General features: G+C 45.4%; 1 protein-coding gene across 1 annotated transcript; it reads left to right on the forward strand.

The window, feature by feature from the left end:
• The first annotated feature begins 604 nt into the window (after nt 1-604).
• LOC138632724 (transcription initiation factor TFIID subunit 4-like) lies at nt 605-17,209 on the forward strand. Its single transcript, XM_069718503.1, has 15 exons — nt 605-1,040; nt 1,209-1,330; nt 1,405-1,506; nt 1,947-2,537; nt 4,217-4,339; nt 4,718-4,807; nt 5,974-6,123; nt 7,247-7,379; nt 7,840-7,924; nt 8,440-8,600; nt 9,058-9,188; nt 9,996-10,118; nt 10,313-10,369; nt 14,398-14,505; nt 17,105-17,209. The coding sequence occupies exons 1-15, from the start codon at nt 605-607 to the stop codon at nt 17,207-17,209; spliced, it is 2,517 nt and encodes an 838-aa protein (XP_069574604.1).
• Nucleotides 17,210-20,112: the final 2,903 nt, after the last annotated feature.

A 20,112-nucleotide genomic window follows, 5' to 3' on the forward strand; every position in this document is an offset into this window, starting at 1 on the left:
TTCAGGAGTAGCTGGTTGAAGACCAAAGTAAAGAGATATGTGTTGAGAAGCAGCAGCAGATGATCTCTGTTTCTGAAGACACGTCGTTAACCAGTCAGATGTGATCGGTCTGAGACCATTAACAGCTTCGTACGTGAGGAGGACATTAAAGTCAATCCTGTGTGTTACAGGCAAACCGTGCAGAGCAGCCTGAAGTGGACTGGTGTGTCTCTTCTGGTTCTGGTTAACACGCCAGCTGCAGAGTTCTGATCAGCTGAAGTTCCTCCAAGTAAAAAGTGCATTACAGCAGAAAGAGAACGCATGAATCAGCTTTTCAGCACCTGACTGATTTATAAATGGATGCAACCGTGGCGATGTTTCTAAGGTGGAATAAAGAAGTCTTGGTCACCTTGTTAATGTGGGCCTTGAAACTTAAATCTGAGTCTAAGATTACACCAAGACTTGTTTCCTCTGACTTCATCCCTGCAGTTACGGTCCCAGATCATTTTCCAAGATTTCTCTTTTTGTTTTAGGGCCAACTTGGAGGCTTTTTAATTTTTCTAAATGATTGCTCATGAATTTGTCATATAACCGTTAGAACCGTGTTCTTCCATCCAGAAACAGTATGGCCTCTAATAAAGCTGTCCTGGAGGCCCAGAGACCGGAGTCCTGCGGGACAGCAGGGGACCAAGACACCTCCGTCCAGGTCCGGATACGACAGGTCCCTGCCGTCACGGCGGTGCAGCCCCCACCTCCTGCTGCCAGCTCCTCTAAGGGGGACCCGGTCTCTGGAACCCCTAAAGTCGTCGCCGGCGGCCCGCGGTACCAGCCTCCCTCCACTCCTCCTGTCATTGTGGTTACAAACACCTCAGGAGGACTGAGTGCTAACAGCCACGTGACCAAGCCGACTCTGGGCCAGGTGGTCTCTGTAAGCCAGGCCACGCCCCCGGGACGGACGGTGGTGATAACTGTCCCCAGGTCAGCCGCTCCGCAGCCCGTCGCCCCCCGGCTGCCTCAGACCGTCTCCTCACAGCTGCCAGCCAACATCCAGATCCCAGCAGGTGAGCTGCAGCGGGACCGGACTACACAGGGTTTTTTAATTATGGGATGTAACTCCTGTATCCTTGCATTCAGTCTGTTTTTCTGTTTAAACATCTGCCTGAGCTGTTCATGGTGTCCGTCATCAGTTCATCATAACAGTGAGTGGTTTGGACTGTGGATTGCGGCAGGTATGATGCTGATCCGCAGTGACGGTGGTCAGCTGATGCTGGTTTCCCAGCAGGTTCTGGCTCAGGCCCAGCAGGGACCGCGAGGTGTCAGTGGTCCAACAACCAGAGTCCTGGCCCCGCAAGTGAGTATGCTGCTGCTCTTCGTTTGATTTTACGAGGCTTCCTCCTGCTGCTGTCTCACCTGTCTGCTCCTCAGGTGTCTTCAGCAGCCGGGACTAAAAGTACCGAGAAGGTGACGGTGATCAGGATGGCCGCTCCCTCCAGTTTCCAGCCGGCATCCGTCCACAAGACCGCTGTGGTAACGACACAACCGCCGCTCTACACTCCACACCAGCTTCGGTCCGCCCGTCAGGATCCAGCTGTGTGCACCTCTGCACGGTTACATGTGATACAACCCCTGCAGCAAACACACACCTACAATGAGACTAATTATTTCATGACTTCAAGTCAGAGAGTAGATTTACATTTTCACTTCAAAAATGATCAGAATGTGTCTCTGAAGTTTATACTCCAGCTCGTAGAGACACGCTGTCTCAGCCGGCCTCATCACGTCCTGCAGCAGCGCCTGCTACCTGTGTGTGTGTGTGTGTGTGTGTGTGTGTGTGTGTGTGTGTGTGTGTGTGTGTGTGTGTGTGTGTGTGTGTGTGTGTGTGTGTGTGTGTGTGTGTGTGTGTGTTCCTGTGTTGTCGGTGAGGTTTTGTCTCTGCTTTTTGGGATGACAGTTAACGTTGCGTACAGGTGTTCGGTGTTGCTCACAAACCGTCCGTCGTTCAGACCCTCAGCGCTGCGACTGAGCGGGGGGACCAGCCTCGCCTTCAAGCTGCCGTCACGGAGACCAAGAAAGAGCCTGCGACCGCGTTCAGTCAGGTGAGTCCGACCGGTCCCAGCTTCTGGTCGGTACAATTCATATTTCTGTACGAGAAACCACAGCGTGACAGCTCGTCTTCTAACGCGCTGGTGGTGGTGGAGGAGGAGGTAGTGGAGGAGGAGGAAGTGGTGTTGGAAGTAATGGAGGAAGTGTTGGTGGTGATGGATGAGGTGGTGGAGGAGGAGGTAGTGGAGGAGGTAGTGGAGGAGGAGGAAGTGGTGGTGGAAGTAATGGAGGAAGTGTTGGTGGTGATGGATGAGGTGGAGGTGGTAGAGGAGGTGGAGGAGGAGGAGGAGGTGGTGGTGGTGGTGGAGGAGGTAGTGGAGGAGGAGGAAGTGGTGGTGGAAATAATGGAGGAGGTGGTGGTGATGGAGGAAGTGGTGGAGGTGGTGATGGATGAGGTGGTGGAGGAGGAGGTAGTGGAGGTGGTAGAGGAGGTGGTGGTGGTGGAGGAGGTGTTGGTAAAGGAGGTGGTATAGGAGGTGGTGGTGGTGGTGATGGTGGAGGAGGTGTTGGAGGAGGAGGTGGTGGTGGTGCTGTGGAAATTTGATGTTCTCTAAAATTGTGTACATGCTCAGAGCTTTTTGAACAGCCTTCTTCAGGCCACCAGAGATGGTTAAACTGTGTTCAGTGTGGTGGTCAGATGGTTAAACTGTGTTCAGTGTGGTGGTCAGATGGTTAAACTGTGTTCAGTGTGGTGGTCAGATGGTTAAACTGTTCAGTGTGGTGGTCAGATGGTTAAACTGTTCAGTGTGGTGGTCAGATGGTTAAACTGTGTTCAGTGTGGTGGTGTTCAGTGTGGTGGTCAGATGGTTAAACTGTTCAGTGTGGTGGTCAGATGGTTAAACTGTTCAGTGTGGTGGTCAGATGGTTAAACTGTTCAGTGTGGTGGTCAGATGGTTAAACTGTTCAGTGTGGTGGTCAGATGGTTAAACTGTTCAGTGTGGTGGTCAGATGGTTAAACTGTGTTCAGTGTGGTGGTCAGATGGTTAAACTGTTCAGTGTGGTGGTCAGATGGTTAAACTGTTCAGTGTGGTGGTCAGATGGTTAAACTGTTCAGTGTGGTGGTCAGATGGTTAAACTGTTCAGTGTGGTGGTCAGATGGTTAAACTGTTCAGTGTGGTGGTCAGATGGTTAAACTGTGTTCAGTGTGGTGGTCAGATGGTTAAACTGTGTTCAGTGTGGTGGTCAGATGGTTAAACTGTGTTCAGTGTGGTGGTCAGATGGTTAAACTGTTCAGTGTGGTGGTCAGATGGTTAAACTGTGTTCAGTGTGGTGGTCAGATGGTTAAACTGTTCAGTGTGGTGGTCAGATGGTTAAACTGTGTTCAGTGTGGTGGTCAGATGGTCCCAGTCTTTACTGCTGGAGTCTGCTAATGTCGCTGACTCGGTACTAGAGGTACTCGGTGCTAGGTACTAGCATCTCTAAACTAGATCATGACTGATGCATCGGCCTGTCATAGTCAGTATGTTTTTTTAATGTAAATTATTAACTTCACTTCCAGTGAAGTTTACCATTTCAGTTCACTGTTGACAATAAACTAAAATATCCTCCGTCCATTTCATATGTTTGTCTTAAATGTCAAAAGATTTTGATAAACACATTATAGGGGATCATTGTAATATAACTGTAAAGAATAACCCCTGATATCACAGACTGTATGTAAAAGTGTTCGTAGCTTCCAGGTCTGAAAAATGTGTGCAATGCAAAGTGTGTTAAACTGCAATATCACTGAGTGCCACTAGAGGTTGGCTCCAGAAAGCCTCTGGCTCTATTGACTCCCATTCAACTAGTCACATAACATTCTCAGTCAATACATTTTTTTCCACGAGTTATGTTGGTGTTGTTAGCTACTGAATGTCTTGCTGGGGTGCACTTATTTATAGCACTGACAGTCTTCTGAAATGATCGCATTTTTCCTGAGGATTTCTTTTTAATTCTTTGTTTTCCGGAGCTTTTTGGACAGAAACTACTGTTGAATCAGCAGTTTTATGTCCGACTATCACCAGTTATTCAATAAGGGAGTTTATGAGGTGACATAAGATACCTTACAGTGACACAGAGAGAGTCCAGACAGTGGCACATGATGAGTGATGCATCAGCTGATTGGGTTATGACCTGATGTTTCACCTGCCTGCAGGAGACCCTGGAAAGTGTGAAAAAGTGCAAGAACTTCCTGGTGACGCTGATCAAGCTGGCTTCTAGTGACTCCAGGTCTGCCAACATGGCGAACAACGTCCGAGGACTGGTGAGGAGCCTGCTGGTACGTCTCCCTCCTCATCTTCACAGGAAGTGGTTTATAGCAGAATTATGGACTCTCATCATGTCTAAAAGATGTTAAACAGATGCTCATTTAACACCTGGACGGAGCCTCTGTGTCTCGTGTCCTCCTTGTTGTCTCATTGTTTGTCACCCGCGTTACAAACTTTCGTGGAATCTACTTTTATCAGTGTGAGACTCATTTTAAACATACTGTCATTAAATAGACCTAAAGACACAACGTTGATAAAGCTAGTAAGTCCACCTGGAGTTAAAGTTGCTTTTTTCATTCAGCACCTTTGAGTTACACCGTCACATATTTTCAGTTTGAACTTCACAGCTGATTTACTTGCTGAAGCATCTCGTCTGTGTCATCCTGCAGGAAGGGAAGCTGGAGGCAGAGGAGTTCACAGAGCAGCTCTACACCGAGCTGAAGTCCACTCCACAGCCCTGCCTGGTGCCTTTTCTCAAGGTGACCACGGATTGAGCAACACATCACTCTTACCCCCTTTAGATGTCTGCAGGTGTTGGAAAGTCTTAAAATGTCTAAAATGTCAAAATACTATATATAAAACTCACATCCATCTCCTTTTACAAAAAACAACAACATTCAAATGGTTTCAAAACAGTATCCTGACTAAACTATGACAGAAACCAGTCTGTGATAGTCTGTAATCTTATTTATAATAAAAATAATTCATAAGTTTGGCATTATTTTACTCAATTTTTTTTTTTATAATTTCATTCTATTGACCATAAATACCAATAAGACATGTAGAATGAGTGGTGATGAGTTTGAATGAAGTTGGCTGGCAGCATGTGACACTGAATTGGGCGTTAGTTTATACGTGATGCTTTATAAAATGTCAAACCGGACCGGGTCATTTTGGATCTGGGAGGACCACAGGTGGGATTATTTGCTGCCATTACAACATTTTAAATGGTTTAAAACTATTTTCTGACTATGACAGACATCAATCTGTGATAATCCATCAGAGGTTCTTTACTCTCATCGTTTTTGCTCAAAAATGTGTTTATTATAAAAATATAAAAATATAAAAATGACGATGATTGACCATAATTTTTTTTTATGTGTAAAACCTGTGTCAATGAATTTGGCTTATAGGGTGTGACACAAAGATTGGGGTGATGACTTTTCTTTTATGCCTTATAAACACTGAAACACTGTTGTTGATTTAGTTTTTTTTCCCAGCAGGTGAGCTGCACAGAACTGAAAACTGGTTCATAACACATCTTGATAAACATATTTATTTAATTAAAAAAAGAAGAAAATATGAACATTGCACAGAGGAGTAGCTAAAGATTTATGTAAAATCTGTTGTAAATGAGGATGCATAATCAATCCAAGATTTCCATCTGCTTCCAAACTTTTCTTGTTCAACTCTTAAAACAAAAGTTAGTTTCTGCGTCACAGAAATATCCTGGATCACATTAACCAAGTCCTCAACTTGGTGGGATTTCTGTTGTCATCCATTTTCTTCTTAGAGCTTTCCTAAATGTTAAACATGTATCTGTTTCTCTGTCACTAGATTTGAATTTAACAAAACAAACTGCTGGATAAATGGAGTGGCAGATGACATGATCTCTTTCCACTTTCTGTTTCTTCGTTGCTTCCAGAAAAGTCTTCCTGCCGTGCGCTGCCTCACTGCCGACCCTCAGTTATTCATCCAACAGGCTTCAGCTTCCACCCGCGACCCCGCAGCTCTGTCCTCCACCGTGAAGCAGCCGAGCCCGGACACAGGACCGACCTTCAGGACCAGCCAGCAGGTAGAACGTGGTGTTTGGTCAGGGAACATGTCGTAATCAGTAAATATTACACAGAAGTGATGTAGTGAAGTGGAGCACAAGAACTGTGAGGTCATTCAGTGTGTTTCAGTAACCAGGTTGCAGGTGTGTGTCTTCAACGCCAGGTAAATGAGGAGTGTGTGTGTGCTGTTTTATTTCAAACTAGAATCAGTTTATTAAAATGATTAATTCAGCGACTCACTCAGAGCTCGACTGGAGCTGCGACTGAAAGATTATTCTTCATTACCCTCCTGAACTGAGTGCTGTCGCCGTAACAAATGCACTGAACTCTGCTTATGTTTTCTTAATATTATAAAGAATTTTCTTGAATGTCAGAGATGAGCAATGTTTTTAAATTACTTTTAACTCATCTGCAGTTGGGCATTTCTCTTGAGCTTGTTGGGCCTGATTCCATCGGTTTTAGCTGCTAAATAATCCCTCATTCATTAGAAAAGAAGATTCAAGAAGACCTGTTTTTGGGGGCGTGTCTGTTTGATTGACAGGCCTGTGGTGCAGTCAGGTTACAGCTATCGGTGGGCGGGACGTAGTATCGTCAGGTTTCCAATCAGATCGGTCTGATCCACTGCTGGCTCCTCCCCCAGCTCGTCCAAATATGGTCACTTCCTGCTCCAAACCGCTCGGAATGAACAAGATGGTGACGGACAGAATCTGAACTGGAGGATTCATAAAGTTCACAAACCAACGATGACATCACTGATGGTTGATGACATCACTGATGGTTGCTGCTTGGTTCAAGCATGAAAAATATTCATATAATTATTGTTGAAATCATCCTCCCTTCATGGCATGTGCCCTAAACTGTAGCACAGTACTGTGTGAGCTGATTTCCATTGAGGAGGTTACTGCAGTGTGTGTAAACATGTTCTGTGATTACCTGTGTTACCTGGTCTCTCTGGAGGACTTCAGTGTGTGTGAAAACACTAATGATGCAGTATAAAGACTTTTTAATAACAAAGGATTTACAGATGTGTGAAAAAACTGAGATGTTTAGGTGCAGTAGAAATGCAGAGCTGGTGTCATCTTTGTAAAAAGATGTCGGGGGCCTGACGGGAACGATGCTTAACGACTACCTTTAAAAATGCAGGGGGTCCAGCAGGCCCGAGGAGTGACTCTGAGACCTGCACTGACAACGTTGGTTCAGTCCAGAAACTACATACCGAGTAGGAGCGGCCCCGCCCCCAAACACATCGTGGTCCAGTCGGGACGACACTTCTCAGGTCAAAGTTTTTATGATTCAATGTAGAGTTGATGCTTAATTCAGAAGTGCATTAATGTGAAATCATGCTGTGGAGAAGAACAGTGAAGTCCATGTGGCGTTCACTGACCGTCACCGGTGCTTTTCTCACTATTCATATCGGGACTGTGTTTGTGTTGATGTTGGTCTGAGGGTGGTGGTAAACCAAGTATTCACAAAATACTTCCCCTTTGTCTTGCAAAGCTAATTATTAAGTTTCCAAAATGTCCACAAACTCCACTCTTTAAAGGAAATAGCTTAAATGTGTGAGCTGTGCAGCAGCTGATCGACCTCGCAGCGTTCAGGGGAAACACTGGTCTCAGACGAGTCACACAGCTGCTGCAGACCTACCTTAGTTTTAAAACTCAACTCCGGGGACAAAACCATCACACAGACTTTGTCAAATGAAGTATTACTCTCCAAATCATTTTGTGTGTTCATAGGATCTTTTTCAGTGAAGCAGCCGTTCACTCAGGAGCCGCCTCCTTCTACCAAAAGTGTGTTCAAAGACACTTCAGGATCCTACAAGTAAACCTTCCAGTACATCTGTCTCATATCAGAGGCCTGTAGGTGTGATGGTTAATGTCAGGCTGATGGATTGTGTGTGTGTGTGTGTGTGTGTGTGTGTGTGGGTGGGCGGTGGGCGGGCGTGTGTGTGGTGTGCGGGCGTGTGGATGTGTGTGTGTGTGTGTGTGTGTGTGTGTGTGTGTGTGTGTGTGTGTGGGTGTGTGTGTGTGTGGTGTGCGGGCGTGTGCGGTATGTGTGTGTGTGTGTGTGTGTGTGTGGGTGGGTGGGGGTGTGTGTGTGGTGTGCGGGCGTGTGCGGTATGTGTGTGTGTGTGTGTGTGTGTGTGTGTGTGTGTGTGTGTGTGTGTGTGTGTGTGTGGGTGGGTGGGTGGGTGGGTGGGTGGGCGTGTGCGGGCGTGTGCGGGCGTGTGCGGTATGGTATGTGTGTGTGTGTGTGTGTGTGTGTGTGTGTGTGTGTGTGTGTGTGTGTGTGTGTGTGTGTGTGTGTGGTGTGCGTGTGTGGTGTGTGTTTCCCAGAGAGGACGATGACATCAATGACGTGGCCTCGATGGCTGGAGTGAACCTGAGAGAGGAGAACGCTCAGAGTCTGACCTCCGTGGTCGGCTCGGTGGTTCAGTCCTGCCAGGACCAGCCGTTCCTCTCACCTCAGCCGGTGCTCAGTCGCATCCTCCACACAGGTACCGGTGTTGTAAGGCTGCTGCTGTGTTTGGGTCACATTCAGGAACTCAACACAAACTTCTACTAAAAATAAATCATTTAGTTTTTTGTTGGAAAAACAGAACAGATTTTAAATAGAGACACAACTACAGTACATTATATTCTTACTACCTTTGATTCACGTTTTAAAAATGAACTTTAATGAGTTGAATGGTTTCAGGTTAAGAGGAAGTTCACTTCAGACAAACAAAGCTGTGATGTGTCTCTGTCCCCTCTGCCAGGACAGACTGTGTGTGTGTCCTCTGTTAGGACAGACTGTGTGTGTGTGTGTTCTCTGTTAGGACAGACTGTGTGTGTGTGTGTGTGTGTGTGTGTGTCCTCTGTTCGGACAGACTGTGTGTGTGTGTGTCCTCTGTTAGGACAGGTTGTGTGTGTCCTCTGTCAGGACAGACTGTGTGTGTGTGTCCCCTCCTTTAGGACAGAGGCTGGGTGTCCCTGATGTCGGTCCAGATGTTGTCTCTCTGGTGTCTCATGCGACACAACAGTTCCTCCGTGGTCTGCTGCAGAAGCTGTCTGTGATGGCAGAACATCGTAAAGCAGCTCTGAAGGTACTGACATGTCTGTCCCCGTCCCTGTCCCTGACCTGGAGCAGGGGACGACTCTCATAGATCAGACCGGCACATCCTGGAACTTCTGCTTTCAGCACGACCATGTGGTACAAAACCAAACTATTAGAAAACCAGCTGAGTTAAACAAGTTTAGAAATGACGCCAAAAACACCATGTCAAGTAAATCAATGTCCACTCTGCCTGTGCTTGTGTCTCCCTGCTCGTATCAAGCTGCTGCTGTAACCCCACTCAGTGGTCAGAGGGGTTCATAGCGTCTAATTTTACCAGTGAATTGTTTCACTACATATAGTATTCTGGCTAACATTAGCACTGTGCTAACAGACTGGGCTCCATTATAACCCACAGCGCCCCGATGTCTTCCCTTGTTTAGAGCGGTGCCACAGAGCCCTCCTATCAGGATCTGTTTTAGGACACAACGGGGAAACAAATCTAAGATAAGAGCTTTTTTTACATCATTGTTGGAGCAACTAACTACACAGCAGTAACTCTTGGTTATTATTTAAACCGGTTGGTTTAGAGCAGAAGTTTGGAGAAAAGTCTCAACTTCCTCCGGTTCTCCGGGGGGGGGGGTCATGAGAGATGATCTCATAAGGGACTATCATCTAATGTCTAAATGTCTGTTAGATAAGATCTTCCCCAAATGTAAAGCAGACAAACATCCTCATGTGAACATTGTGACATTCAGGACTCTGTCTCTGTAACACCAGGTTGTTGTTGTTGTGCTGCTTGTGTGGGTCATCGTAGCTGTTGGGCTCTTAGACTTGTGTGCGTGTGCGACAACAGGAGGACCAGTGGCACGCCAAAGTGAGCGACGTTCGCTCTCAGCTTCGCTTCCTGGAGGAAGTAGAGAGTTTAAAGAAGAAGAGGAGGAGCGAGGAGGAGCGGGAGAGGCTGCTGCGTTTGGCCCGAGTAAGAAAGAAGACGCTTAGAAACAGGACATTTAATTCATTCAGATACACGTAGAAAACAGGTTGGCCTGGTTTTTATATCCAATGAAGTCACACCACCATGTTGTCTAAAGCACCGCACAGCACGTGTAAACGTTTAACTTCTGCTTCACCTAAAACAGTAACTGCTGCTCCTCTGTCCGTCTGTGACCACAGAGCCGCTCCCACACTGAGGATCCACAGCATCAGCAGCTCAGACAGAGAGCCAAAGAGGTTTGTTCTCATCATCAGCTGCTGGACTTCCTTCAAACATTACATTACATTACATTTCATTTATCTGACGCTTTTATCCAAAGACTTGCAATAAGTTCATTTCAACCATGAGGGTACAAAACCAGAACAACAGGAATCAAGAAAATATAATTTTCTTCCAGAAAGCCAAACTACAAAGTTCTATTAGTAAGTTCTATTTGAAGTTCTACTGTTCAAGGTAAAGTCTGAAGAGGTGTGTTTTTAGTTTGTGGTGGAAGGTGTTCAGAGTTTCTGTTGTCCTGATGTTGGTGGGGAGCTCATTCTACCATTTAGGAGCCAGGACAGAGGAGGAGGAGGAGAAGGAGGAGGAGGAGGAGGAGTGGAGTAGTGTGAGTGAATCTAGGAGGTTAAAGACCAGTCGAGCTGCTGCATTCTGGATGAGCTGCAGAGGTCAGATGGTACTAACAGGTAGACCTGCCAGGAGGGAGTTACAGTAGTCTAGATGTGAGATGACCAGAACCTGGACCAGAACCTGGACCAGAACCTGGACCAGAGCCTCGACCAGAGCCTGGACCAGAACCTGGGCCTCCTTCTGAGTGAGAAGAGGACGTATTCTCCTGATGTTGTGCAGCATGTATCTACAGGAACGTGTTGTTGCAGTGATGTTGGCAGTAAGAGAGAGTTGACTGTCGAGTGTCTCCGAGGTTCTTAGCAGTCAAGGTCGGGATAACAGAGTTGTTGAAGGTAGTAGTCAGGTCGAGGGTGGGACAGTCTTTCCCTGGAAGGAAGAGCAGTTCGGTCTTGTGGAGGTTGATTTCCAGGTGGTGTGAGGACATCCACTGAGAGACGTCAGTCAGACAGACAGAGATTCATGCTGCTACCTGTGTTTCAGATCTGGAAAAGAGAGGATCAGTTGGGTGTCATCAGCATAGCTGTGGTAGGAAAAGACATGCGAGTGAACGACAGAGCCGAGAGAGTCAGTGTAGAGAGAAGAGGAGGAGACCCGGGACGGAGCCTTGAGGGACACCAGAGTAGTGAGAGGACAAGGTTCAGACACAGATCCTCTCCAAGTTACCCGGTAGGTGAGGTCGTTGAGGTAGGATGAGAACAGGGAGAGAGCAGAGCCTGAGACACCGAGGTCCTGAAGGAGGAAAGAAGGATCTGGTGGTTCACTGTGTCCAATGCAGCAGAAGGTCTAGAAGGATCAGGACAGAGGACAGAGAGGCTGCTCTAGCAGTGTGAAGCTTCTCAGAGACAGAAGGAGGACCGTCTCTGTTGAAACCAGACTGGTGGTCAAGAAGGTTATTATGGTGGAGATAGGAGGAGAGTTGGTTGAAGATAGCTCACTCCAGAGTTTTAGAAAGAAAGGGAAGAAGAGAGACGGTCTGTAGTTGTTTACTTCAGATGGGTTGAGGGGGGGTTTCTTCAGGAGAGGGTTCACTCTCTCCTTCAGAGAGTTCAGGAAACAGACCGTTGACAGAGAAGTGTTGATGAGATGGAGAGAAAAGGAAGAAGGTCTGGAGCAATAGACTGGAGAATGTGAGATGGGATGGGGAGGGGGGCAGGTGGTTGGAGGGGGGGGTGGAGGTTACCAAAGTAACAACTTGATTGGGAGACGGGGGGGTGAAAGAGGAAAGTGAAGGGGATGAAGATGAAGATGATGGACATGTAGTTACAGAAGATGGATTATAAAATGAGGAGCGTATGTCATCTATCTTTTTAGTAAAGTAGTTGACAAAGTGGCTTGGTGGAGGGAGGAGGGAGGGGGGGGTCAAGGAGGTTGGAGAAGATGGAGAAGATGGAGAAAAGCTGTTTGGGGTTGGAAAAAGAGGATTGAATTCTGGTTTGGTAGAAGGAGCTTTTGGTGTGGCTGAAGGAGAAGACAGGAGAGAGCAGCAGGGTGGATGTTGTCCGGTGTGATCCAGGTCTCCGTGAGACCAAGGAAGTCCAGAGATGAAGTCTGTCTTCAGCTGACTGACAGTTCCAGAGTCCTCCTGTGACGAGGTGTTGGGTATGAGTGGAACGGGTGGGACAGATAACAGAGGAAAGGTTACGGTGTTGGTGTGAAGGAGTGAGAGGCCTGTAGTATCTATGAGTAGATATACGCACAGGGACGGAAAGTACACACACACTCAGATAGTAGTAGTTATACTCAGTGTCCCCCGAAGACTCCAACGAAAGACTCCTTTGTCTTTATCCTCTGAGTCTTTGTCCTCGCTGACACTGATGCTTCAAACACTTCCTGGTTTTATAACAGGGTTGGCTACAGCTGGTCAGACCACACCTCCTGTTCGTTAGACCACACCTCCTGCTCATTAGACCACACCTCCTGCTCATTAGATCACACCTCCTGTTTGTTAGACCACACCTCCTGCTCATTAGACCACACCTCCTGCTCATTAGACCACACCTCCTGTTCGTTAGACCACACCTCCTGCTCACCACTGATTACTAAACAAAGAAAACTTTCACACAGTCTCTAGATTTTGTCCCAACTTGTCTCAGAGAGTCTTTTTACCTCAAACGGTAGAAAGTAAAATACAACTTAGTCCTTAATAGAATTGGAATAAAAGACCAGCAGTTTAACTCTAAACTTGTTCTCTTTGACTCTCAGTTACTTGAGTGAAAACAAGAATCCAATCACAAACAATTCCAGCTACCAAAAAACATACAAGCTTCAGCGGTCTAGATATCCTAAAACAGCAGATGTAATAATAAACTTTAGCAGAGAAGAGTATTTAAAGATTATACTTTGCCTTAGTTCAAGTGATCCGGCTGTATGTAATCATCCAAAAGTCAAAAATACACAATCACTCATTCACTTCAGCTGCTTCCTGTTCGGTGGTTAGCTGTCTGTACATGAGACAGGGGACAGATTCCATCAGTTTTAGCTGCTGACCATCAAACAGGGTTCACTGTCTGTTCACTACTCAGTGTAAAAGTGTTTGTAGCTTCAGGGTCTGAACAATGAGGCCGATGCAGAAGTGTCTTAAGCTGCAATACCAGCGAGTGCCACTAGAGGTCGGCTCCAAAAAGCCTCCGGCTCCATAGACTCCCATTCAACTTCTCTCATCAAATCCAAAGTGAATAAAATGTGTCCATCAGTTATCTCGGTGTTGTTAGCTAAAGTCACTCCTTCTTATTAGTTTTCTGGAGGTCCATCTGAAAATAATCCCTCATTCATTAGAAAAGAAGATTCAAGAAGACCTGGTTTTGGGGGCGTGTCTGTTTGATTGACAGGCCTGTGGTGCAGTCAGGTTACAGCTATCGGTGGGCGGGACGTAGTATTGTCAGGTTTCCAAACAGATCGGTCAGATCCACCGCTGGCTCCTCCCCCAGCTTGTCCAAATATGGTCACTTCCTGCTCCAAACCGCTCTGAACTAACAAGATGGTGACGGACAGAATCTGAACTGGAGGATTCACAAACCAACGGGTGACCTCACTGCTGTTGTGCACACTGACCACATGGACAGATGTTGGTCCAGATGTTAAATCTTCTTCCACAGTGAAGTGGTCAGCCTCAGACACAGGAGTGTTGTCTGAGACCTTCTTACAGTTACTCCTATACAAACCTGACACTGGAGGTTTCACGTACAATTCTGGTTTACTTCTCTGTCCTGATTCCATCGTTCTTGCGATCAGTTCATTTAATTAGGATTCAGACCACAGTCAGGAGTTTTTAAAGTACTCAGGCCATGAATCCAAACGCAGACTCTCACCCACCATAGAAATTAATTTCCTTCCACCAACCAAACTCTGTAAAATGTAAACACATGTCGTGACATTTTATTCATTAATTTACCCACTGTGGTGGATCTGACTGATCGGAGCTGGTTTTCATTCAGGGCCCGGCTCCTGAGCAGGCAATCTTTATGAAGTCCATAAACACTTTACACACTCGTCCCAGTCACTGTAAATCTCTTTCAACATAGTTTTCATGAAGGAAACATCACCACCGTGTGTCTCTGTGAGTGTGAGTAGAGAAATCAACTGTGTAACTCTTCATTCTCTGTGTGTTCACTGGTTCTGTGTCGTCTTCTCTTCTCAGTTACAGCAGATAGAAGACGCTCAGCTGCAGCAGAGAGAAGCCAACCTGGCCGCGCTGGCTGCCATCGGGCCTCGCAGGAAGAGACCTCTGGACCAGACCCAGAGTCAGGTGAGTGTGTGTGTCAGGTCGGTGACCAAAACTGAACCCGAAGAAGCACCTGTTCAGAATAGGACGGAACAGTTCTCGTTCTGTCGGTCAGGTTTCCTCTGGATGACTGTGTCGTACGACTCCGTTCCCAAAAAAGTTGGGGCGCTGTGTAAAATGTAAACATAAACAGAATGCAAGGATTTGCAAATCACATATTTAATTGCAAATAGACCAAAGACAACATGAAATGTTGAAACCCATAGATATTTTGTGCTTACTTTGAATTTGATGGCAGCAACACGTCTCTAAAAAGTTGGGACAGGGTCAACAAAAGACTGGAAAGGTTGTGGAACGTTAAAAAAAACAAAAACACTAGGTCGAACATTTGACAACTAATTAGGTAAATTGGCAACAGATCAGTAACATGATCGAGAATAAAAAGATCATCCCAGAGAGGCAGAGTCTCAGCAGTGAAGATGGGGAGAGGTTCACCACTCTGACTGTGGAAAAATAGTGCAAACATTTAAAAAGAATATTTCCTCAACGTAAAATTGCAAATAATTAGTGGATTTCATCATCTACGGTTCATAATATCATTTAAAAGATTCAGAGATTCTGGAGAACTCTGGAAACCCTTAGGTAGCACTGGAGTGGAAATCACTGCATGGGCTCAGGAACACTTGTGAAAACCATCGTCTGTGAACACAGTTCATCTCTGCGTCCACAAATGAAGGTTAAAACTCTCCAAAGAAGAAACCAGAAAGAAATATGATCCAGAAACACCGCCGCCTTCTCTGGACCGAGATCATTGAAGATGGCGGCTCGAGATACGATGTGAGCTCACAGCTTCAGTTTTCTATGCAGTGCATTTGAGTCTTTGTGTGCCCGGCTAGCTGATACCAGCTTCTTATTTTAAATTAGTGGAGTAATGCCGGGTCAAAGGCCGAAATAGGCCAGTGTTTTAGAATAGTATGATGATAGCATGCCACTTATTTACTAAAGTGCCCATATGATAGGATGTATGTTGGTAAAAGTACATGTATGCTGACACAAAGGATTAAAGAGCAGAAGATCTTCAGTTTCTGCATTGCAGACTGAATAAAAAAAATACTTCCAGCAGATTTTTCACATTGAATCAGGAGATGATGGAACTGTTACTTAGACTGAAGCTTCTAGTTTCAGTTTCGATGGCTGACTGAAGAGCCAGAAAACAGACGGATCTTCTTATCACCAAGCAGAGAAACTAAAATATAAAACACCACAGAATGCAACCAAAACTCAGTGGAGAGTGAAGAGTGGCACTGTATAGAAAATAAAAGAATAATGTCTTATTATGAGCGCAGGCTGATAGAGTGGCGTGTTTAAAGGCCAGCTCTTCCTGCAGAAACACAGGACTTCTACGTGTGTGACTTTGTTAATTTAGCTCATCGGCTCTTTAATTCTGTGTGTTTTAGTCGCAGCCCTGCAGGCTGTAGATTTACAGATGAGGACTCTGTGAGCTGCACGCTCCTCCCGCTGCCTTTGAGCTGCCGTCACCCAGAGGAGCTGCTGTCTCTTGCCTCTCTGAGCCACAGGGCTTCCTGTGTCATGCACACACTTTACCTCAGCTGACTCGGTAAACGCTGATGACAGGAAGGATAGTGAGAGCTGCTTTGAACATCTGTCATTGCACTGCTGTCCTGTTTCCCCTTGAATGTTTCTGCACAGGTTACACACCCTAATAATACACAACAACCAGATTTATTTTCTTTATTTTTGAAGCTTAATTTTACTGAGGATGGACATTTTAAGCAGAAATAATGATATTCACTGGAAACTACAATATCTTTTCCAAAAAAGTTGTGACACTTTGTAAAATGGAAACAAAAGTAAAGTGATGAGTTTAACAGCAAAAGGTTGTCATGCTTTACTCCCATCAGAAGGTGGCGGAAATCTGCCTAAAAGCTGTCTGTCAGCCGCCATTAAACAACACAAGCAGAAGAAGAAGGCGTTACTACAAGGCTCCAGAATAGTGAATAGCGAATTTCAAATAGTAATTTGGCTTGAAATGCTAATAAACGCTAGACCAGAGACAACGTATCAAATGTTGAAGCTGAGACATGTTATTGTTTTATGAAAAATATGTGCTCATTTTTTAATTTGATGGCAGCCACATGTCGCAAAAAAAGTTGGGACGGGGGCGTATTTACCACTGAGCTCCATCATCTCTTCTTTTTACAACACTGTATATGTTTGGGAACTGAGGAGACCAGTTTCTGGAGTTTTGAAAGTGAAATGTTGTCCCATTCTTGGCTGTTGGAGGATTTCAGCTGCTCAACAGTTCAGTCTCCTTTGTTGTTGTTTTTTTTTCATTTTCAAATGTTCAACGGGTGACAGGTCTGGACTGTTTGTTTGTTCAGATCATTTTTACATTTAAGCTCATAAAACTGGTTCTGGGTTGGAGATGAATTTATGTAAAAGTGCAGAAATGCTGCAGTGTGACACTCATTTGTGTGTGTGTGTGTGTGTGTGTGTGTGTGTGTGTGTGTGTGTGTGTGTGTGTGTGTGTGTGTGTGTGTGTGTGTGTGTGTGTGTGTGTGTGTGTGTGTGTGTGTGTCAGGTGTGTGTGGTGCCTCGGCAGGGTGTCCATAGAGTGAGTCGGGTGATGCTGAGAGACCTGCTGCTGTGCATGGAGCAGGAGCCCTTCCTCCGACACTCTCTCGCTCTATATAAAGCCATGCTGTGATTATCTGACTGAACTGCTCCGATTATAAAATATCGTATTTTGTGTTGACGAGATCCCAACTCCTGGGATATTCTTTTTGTTCTCAAAGTTTGTTTCATTATCTTTGTTTATGTTAATGTTCAGAAGGTCCAGTAGTTCTGGATCAGCGCTCTGTAACAGCAGAGTTTTTTTGTTTTGCTGTTGATTGTGTTTCTTTGATGAGAAAAACTTCAGGTGCAGAAATATTGAACCTGTTTACTGTGATATGTTCTATAACCTATGTTAAAAAAAAAAAAGTTGGATTTTCAGTTATTCATTATTCTGCTTGTTTATTGTTTTACCATTAAATAAGTTAAATTTCTTCCATCCTAACCAAACCATCCTTTGGTTGTTTTTTAGCCTCCACTGACAATGAAATGTTCCATACCTGAACAGAATGCAGTGAACCGTGTTGTGTACGCAGTGATATTCACCACAGGAGGACTTGGGGTTCTCGCACTCCTGGAAGGTTTTAGATTCAGCATCCAGTCCTGCAGAACATCCTGGAAATACAGAAAATAGTTTAGAAATAATATGAACGTTGTCATCTGCTGCTGCTGAGATATTCAATTCAACTCAACTTTATTTATATAGCGCCAATTCACAACACAGGTTATTTCATGGCACTTAACACATTAAAGTCTTTATAGCAAGACTTTACAATATTATACAGAGAAACCAACAATCCAACAATTCAACAATTCACCAATTCATCAATTCAACAATTCAACAATTCACCAATTCAACAATTCATCAATTCAACAATTCAACAATTCATCAATTCAACAATTCAACAATTCATCAATTCATCAATTCATCAATTCAACAATTCAACAATTCCCACATAAGCTAGGAGGGAAAAACTCCCTTTAACAGGAAGAAACCTCCGACAGAACCAGGAGCAATGGGCAATTCATCTGTTAACAGAACCAGGGTCAGAGGTTCGGAACATCTGCTAACAGAACCAGGGTCAGAGGTGGGCGGAGCATCTGTTAACAGAACCAGGATCAGAGGTGGGCGGAGCATCTGTTAACAGAACCAGGCTCAGAGGTGGGCGGAACATCTGTTAACAGAACCAGGGTCAGAGGTGGGCGGAGCATCTGTTAACAGAACCAGGATCAGAGGTGGGCGGAGCATCTGTTAACAGAACCAGGCTCAGAGGTGGGCGGAACATCTGTTAACAGAACCAGGGTCAGAGGTGGGCGGAGCATCTGTTAACAGAACCAGGGTCAGAGGTGGGCGGAGCATCTGCTAACAGAACCAGGGTCAGAGGTGGGCGGAGCATCTGCTAACAGAACCAGGATCAGAGGTGGGCGGAGCATCTGTTAACAGAACCAGGATCAGAGGTGGGCGGAGCATCTGTTAACAAAACCAGGGTCAGAGGTGGGCGGAGCATCTGTTAACAGGACCAGGATCAGAGGTGGGCGGAGCATCTGTTAACAGAACCAGGGTCAGAGGTGGGCGGAGCATCTGTTAACAGGACCAGGATCAGAGGTGGGCGGAGCATCTGTTAACAGAACTAGGCTCAGAGGTGGGCGGAGCATCTGTTAACAGAACCAGGGTCAGAGGTGGGCGGAGCATCTGCTAACAGAACCAGGGTCAGAGGTGGGCGGAGCATCTGCTAACAGAACCAGGATCAGAGGTGGGCGGAGCATCTGTTAACAGAACCAGGATCAGAGGTGGGCGGAGCATCTGCTAACAGAACCAGGGTCAGAGGTGGGCGGAGCATCTGTTAACAGGACCAGGATCAGAGGTGGGCGGAGCATCTGTTAACAGGACCAGGATCAGAGGTGGGCGGAGCATCTGTTAACAGAACCAGGATCAGAGGTGGGCGGAGCATCTGTTAACAGGACCAGGATCAGAGGTGGGCGGAGCATCTGTTAACAGAACCAGGATCAGAGGTGGGCGGCCATCTGCCTCGACCGGTTGGGGTGAGAAGAGAGCAGAGAGAGAAAAGGACAGCATAGAGATACAAGAGAAGAACTGTTGGTGGAGACAACAAGCTATGATAGCTATTCTAGATATGATGTGTTTCATAGAGGCGATTTGCTCCCTTGTTGGTGTGTGTGAGCTCTGTGATGTGAAACTGTGTGTTGCTTCGATGCATCAGAATCAGATTTATTTAAAGTTTCCTGAAGTTAAACTTAAGTTACCTCAATTACCACAAATCCGGGTTGTCGTCTGGATGGAGAAAATGTTTTCAAAAGTAAAATCATAATTTTATAAAGTAGGATTTTGAACCAGGACTTCTTAACACCTTAATCACAAAGAAAGGTTCAACCTGCTGGATCTCACCTCCATCTTCTTTATATTTCTACTTTAATAGTTCAACATCTGGAGTTATGCGCTGATTGACTTTCATGCCAAAGGTAAACGTTCCGGTGATTCCACCTCCTGTCTTTGAAGTTACAGTCAGCAGCTGGCTGAGTTTACAGAGACTTGACTGAATCCACCCACAGCAGGCGACATGTGATATTATGTTTGTGAAATTGGTGTCAAAACAAAACTTTAAACATCTTATCTTACACACAGACATGAGGTATATCAATCTTAAGTTAATAATTAATAATAGCAAGAAAAATCCTGCAGAAATTCTGAGTGCCCATGTTGGGTTGAGTCATTCTGATGTCCTCTAAACGGGACTGTGTGTAAAAATAGAACTATTTTTTGTGATTCTGATATTTAAATTTGAGATCATTTGTTCTTTACATGTCATCATACCACATCTCTTTTGGGAATCTTTTCAAATTTGGATAGATGAAAAGGACTCTGAATCACCCAAATTAATTCATATTTAATGAGATCAAATTTTGAGTTAGATTGTAAGACCTAAGAAGAAATGCTTTATAACAGCCTAATTATTAGAGCTAATAAATTCATCCACA

This window comes from Brachyistius frenatus, unplaced genomic scaffold (genome assembly GCF_029030835.1).
Source record: "Brachyistius frenatus isolate BFR_SWC_R1_liver_20210118 unplaced genomic scaffold, ASM2903083v1 Contig_192, whole genome shotgun sequence".
NCBI lineage: Eukaryota > Metazoa > Chordata > Actinopteri > Embiotocidae > Brachyistius > Brachyistius frenatus.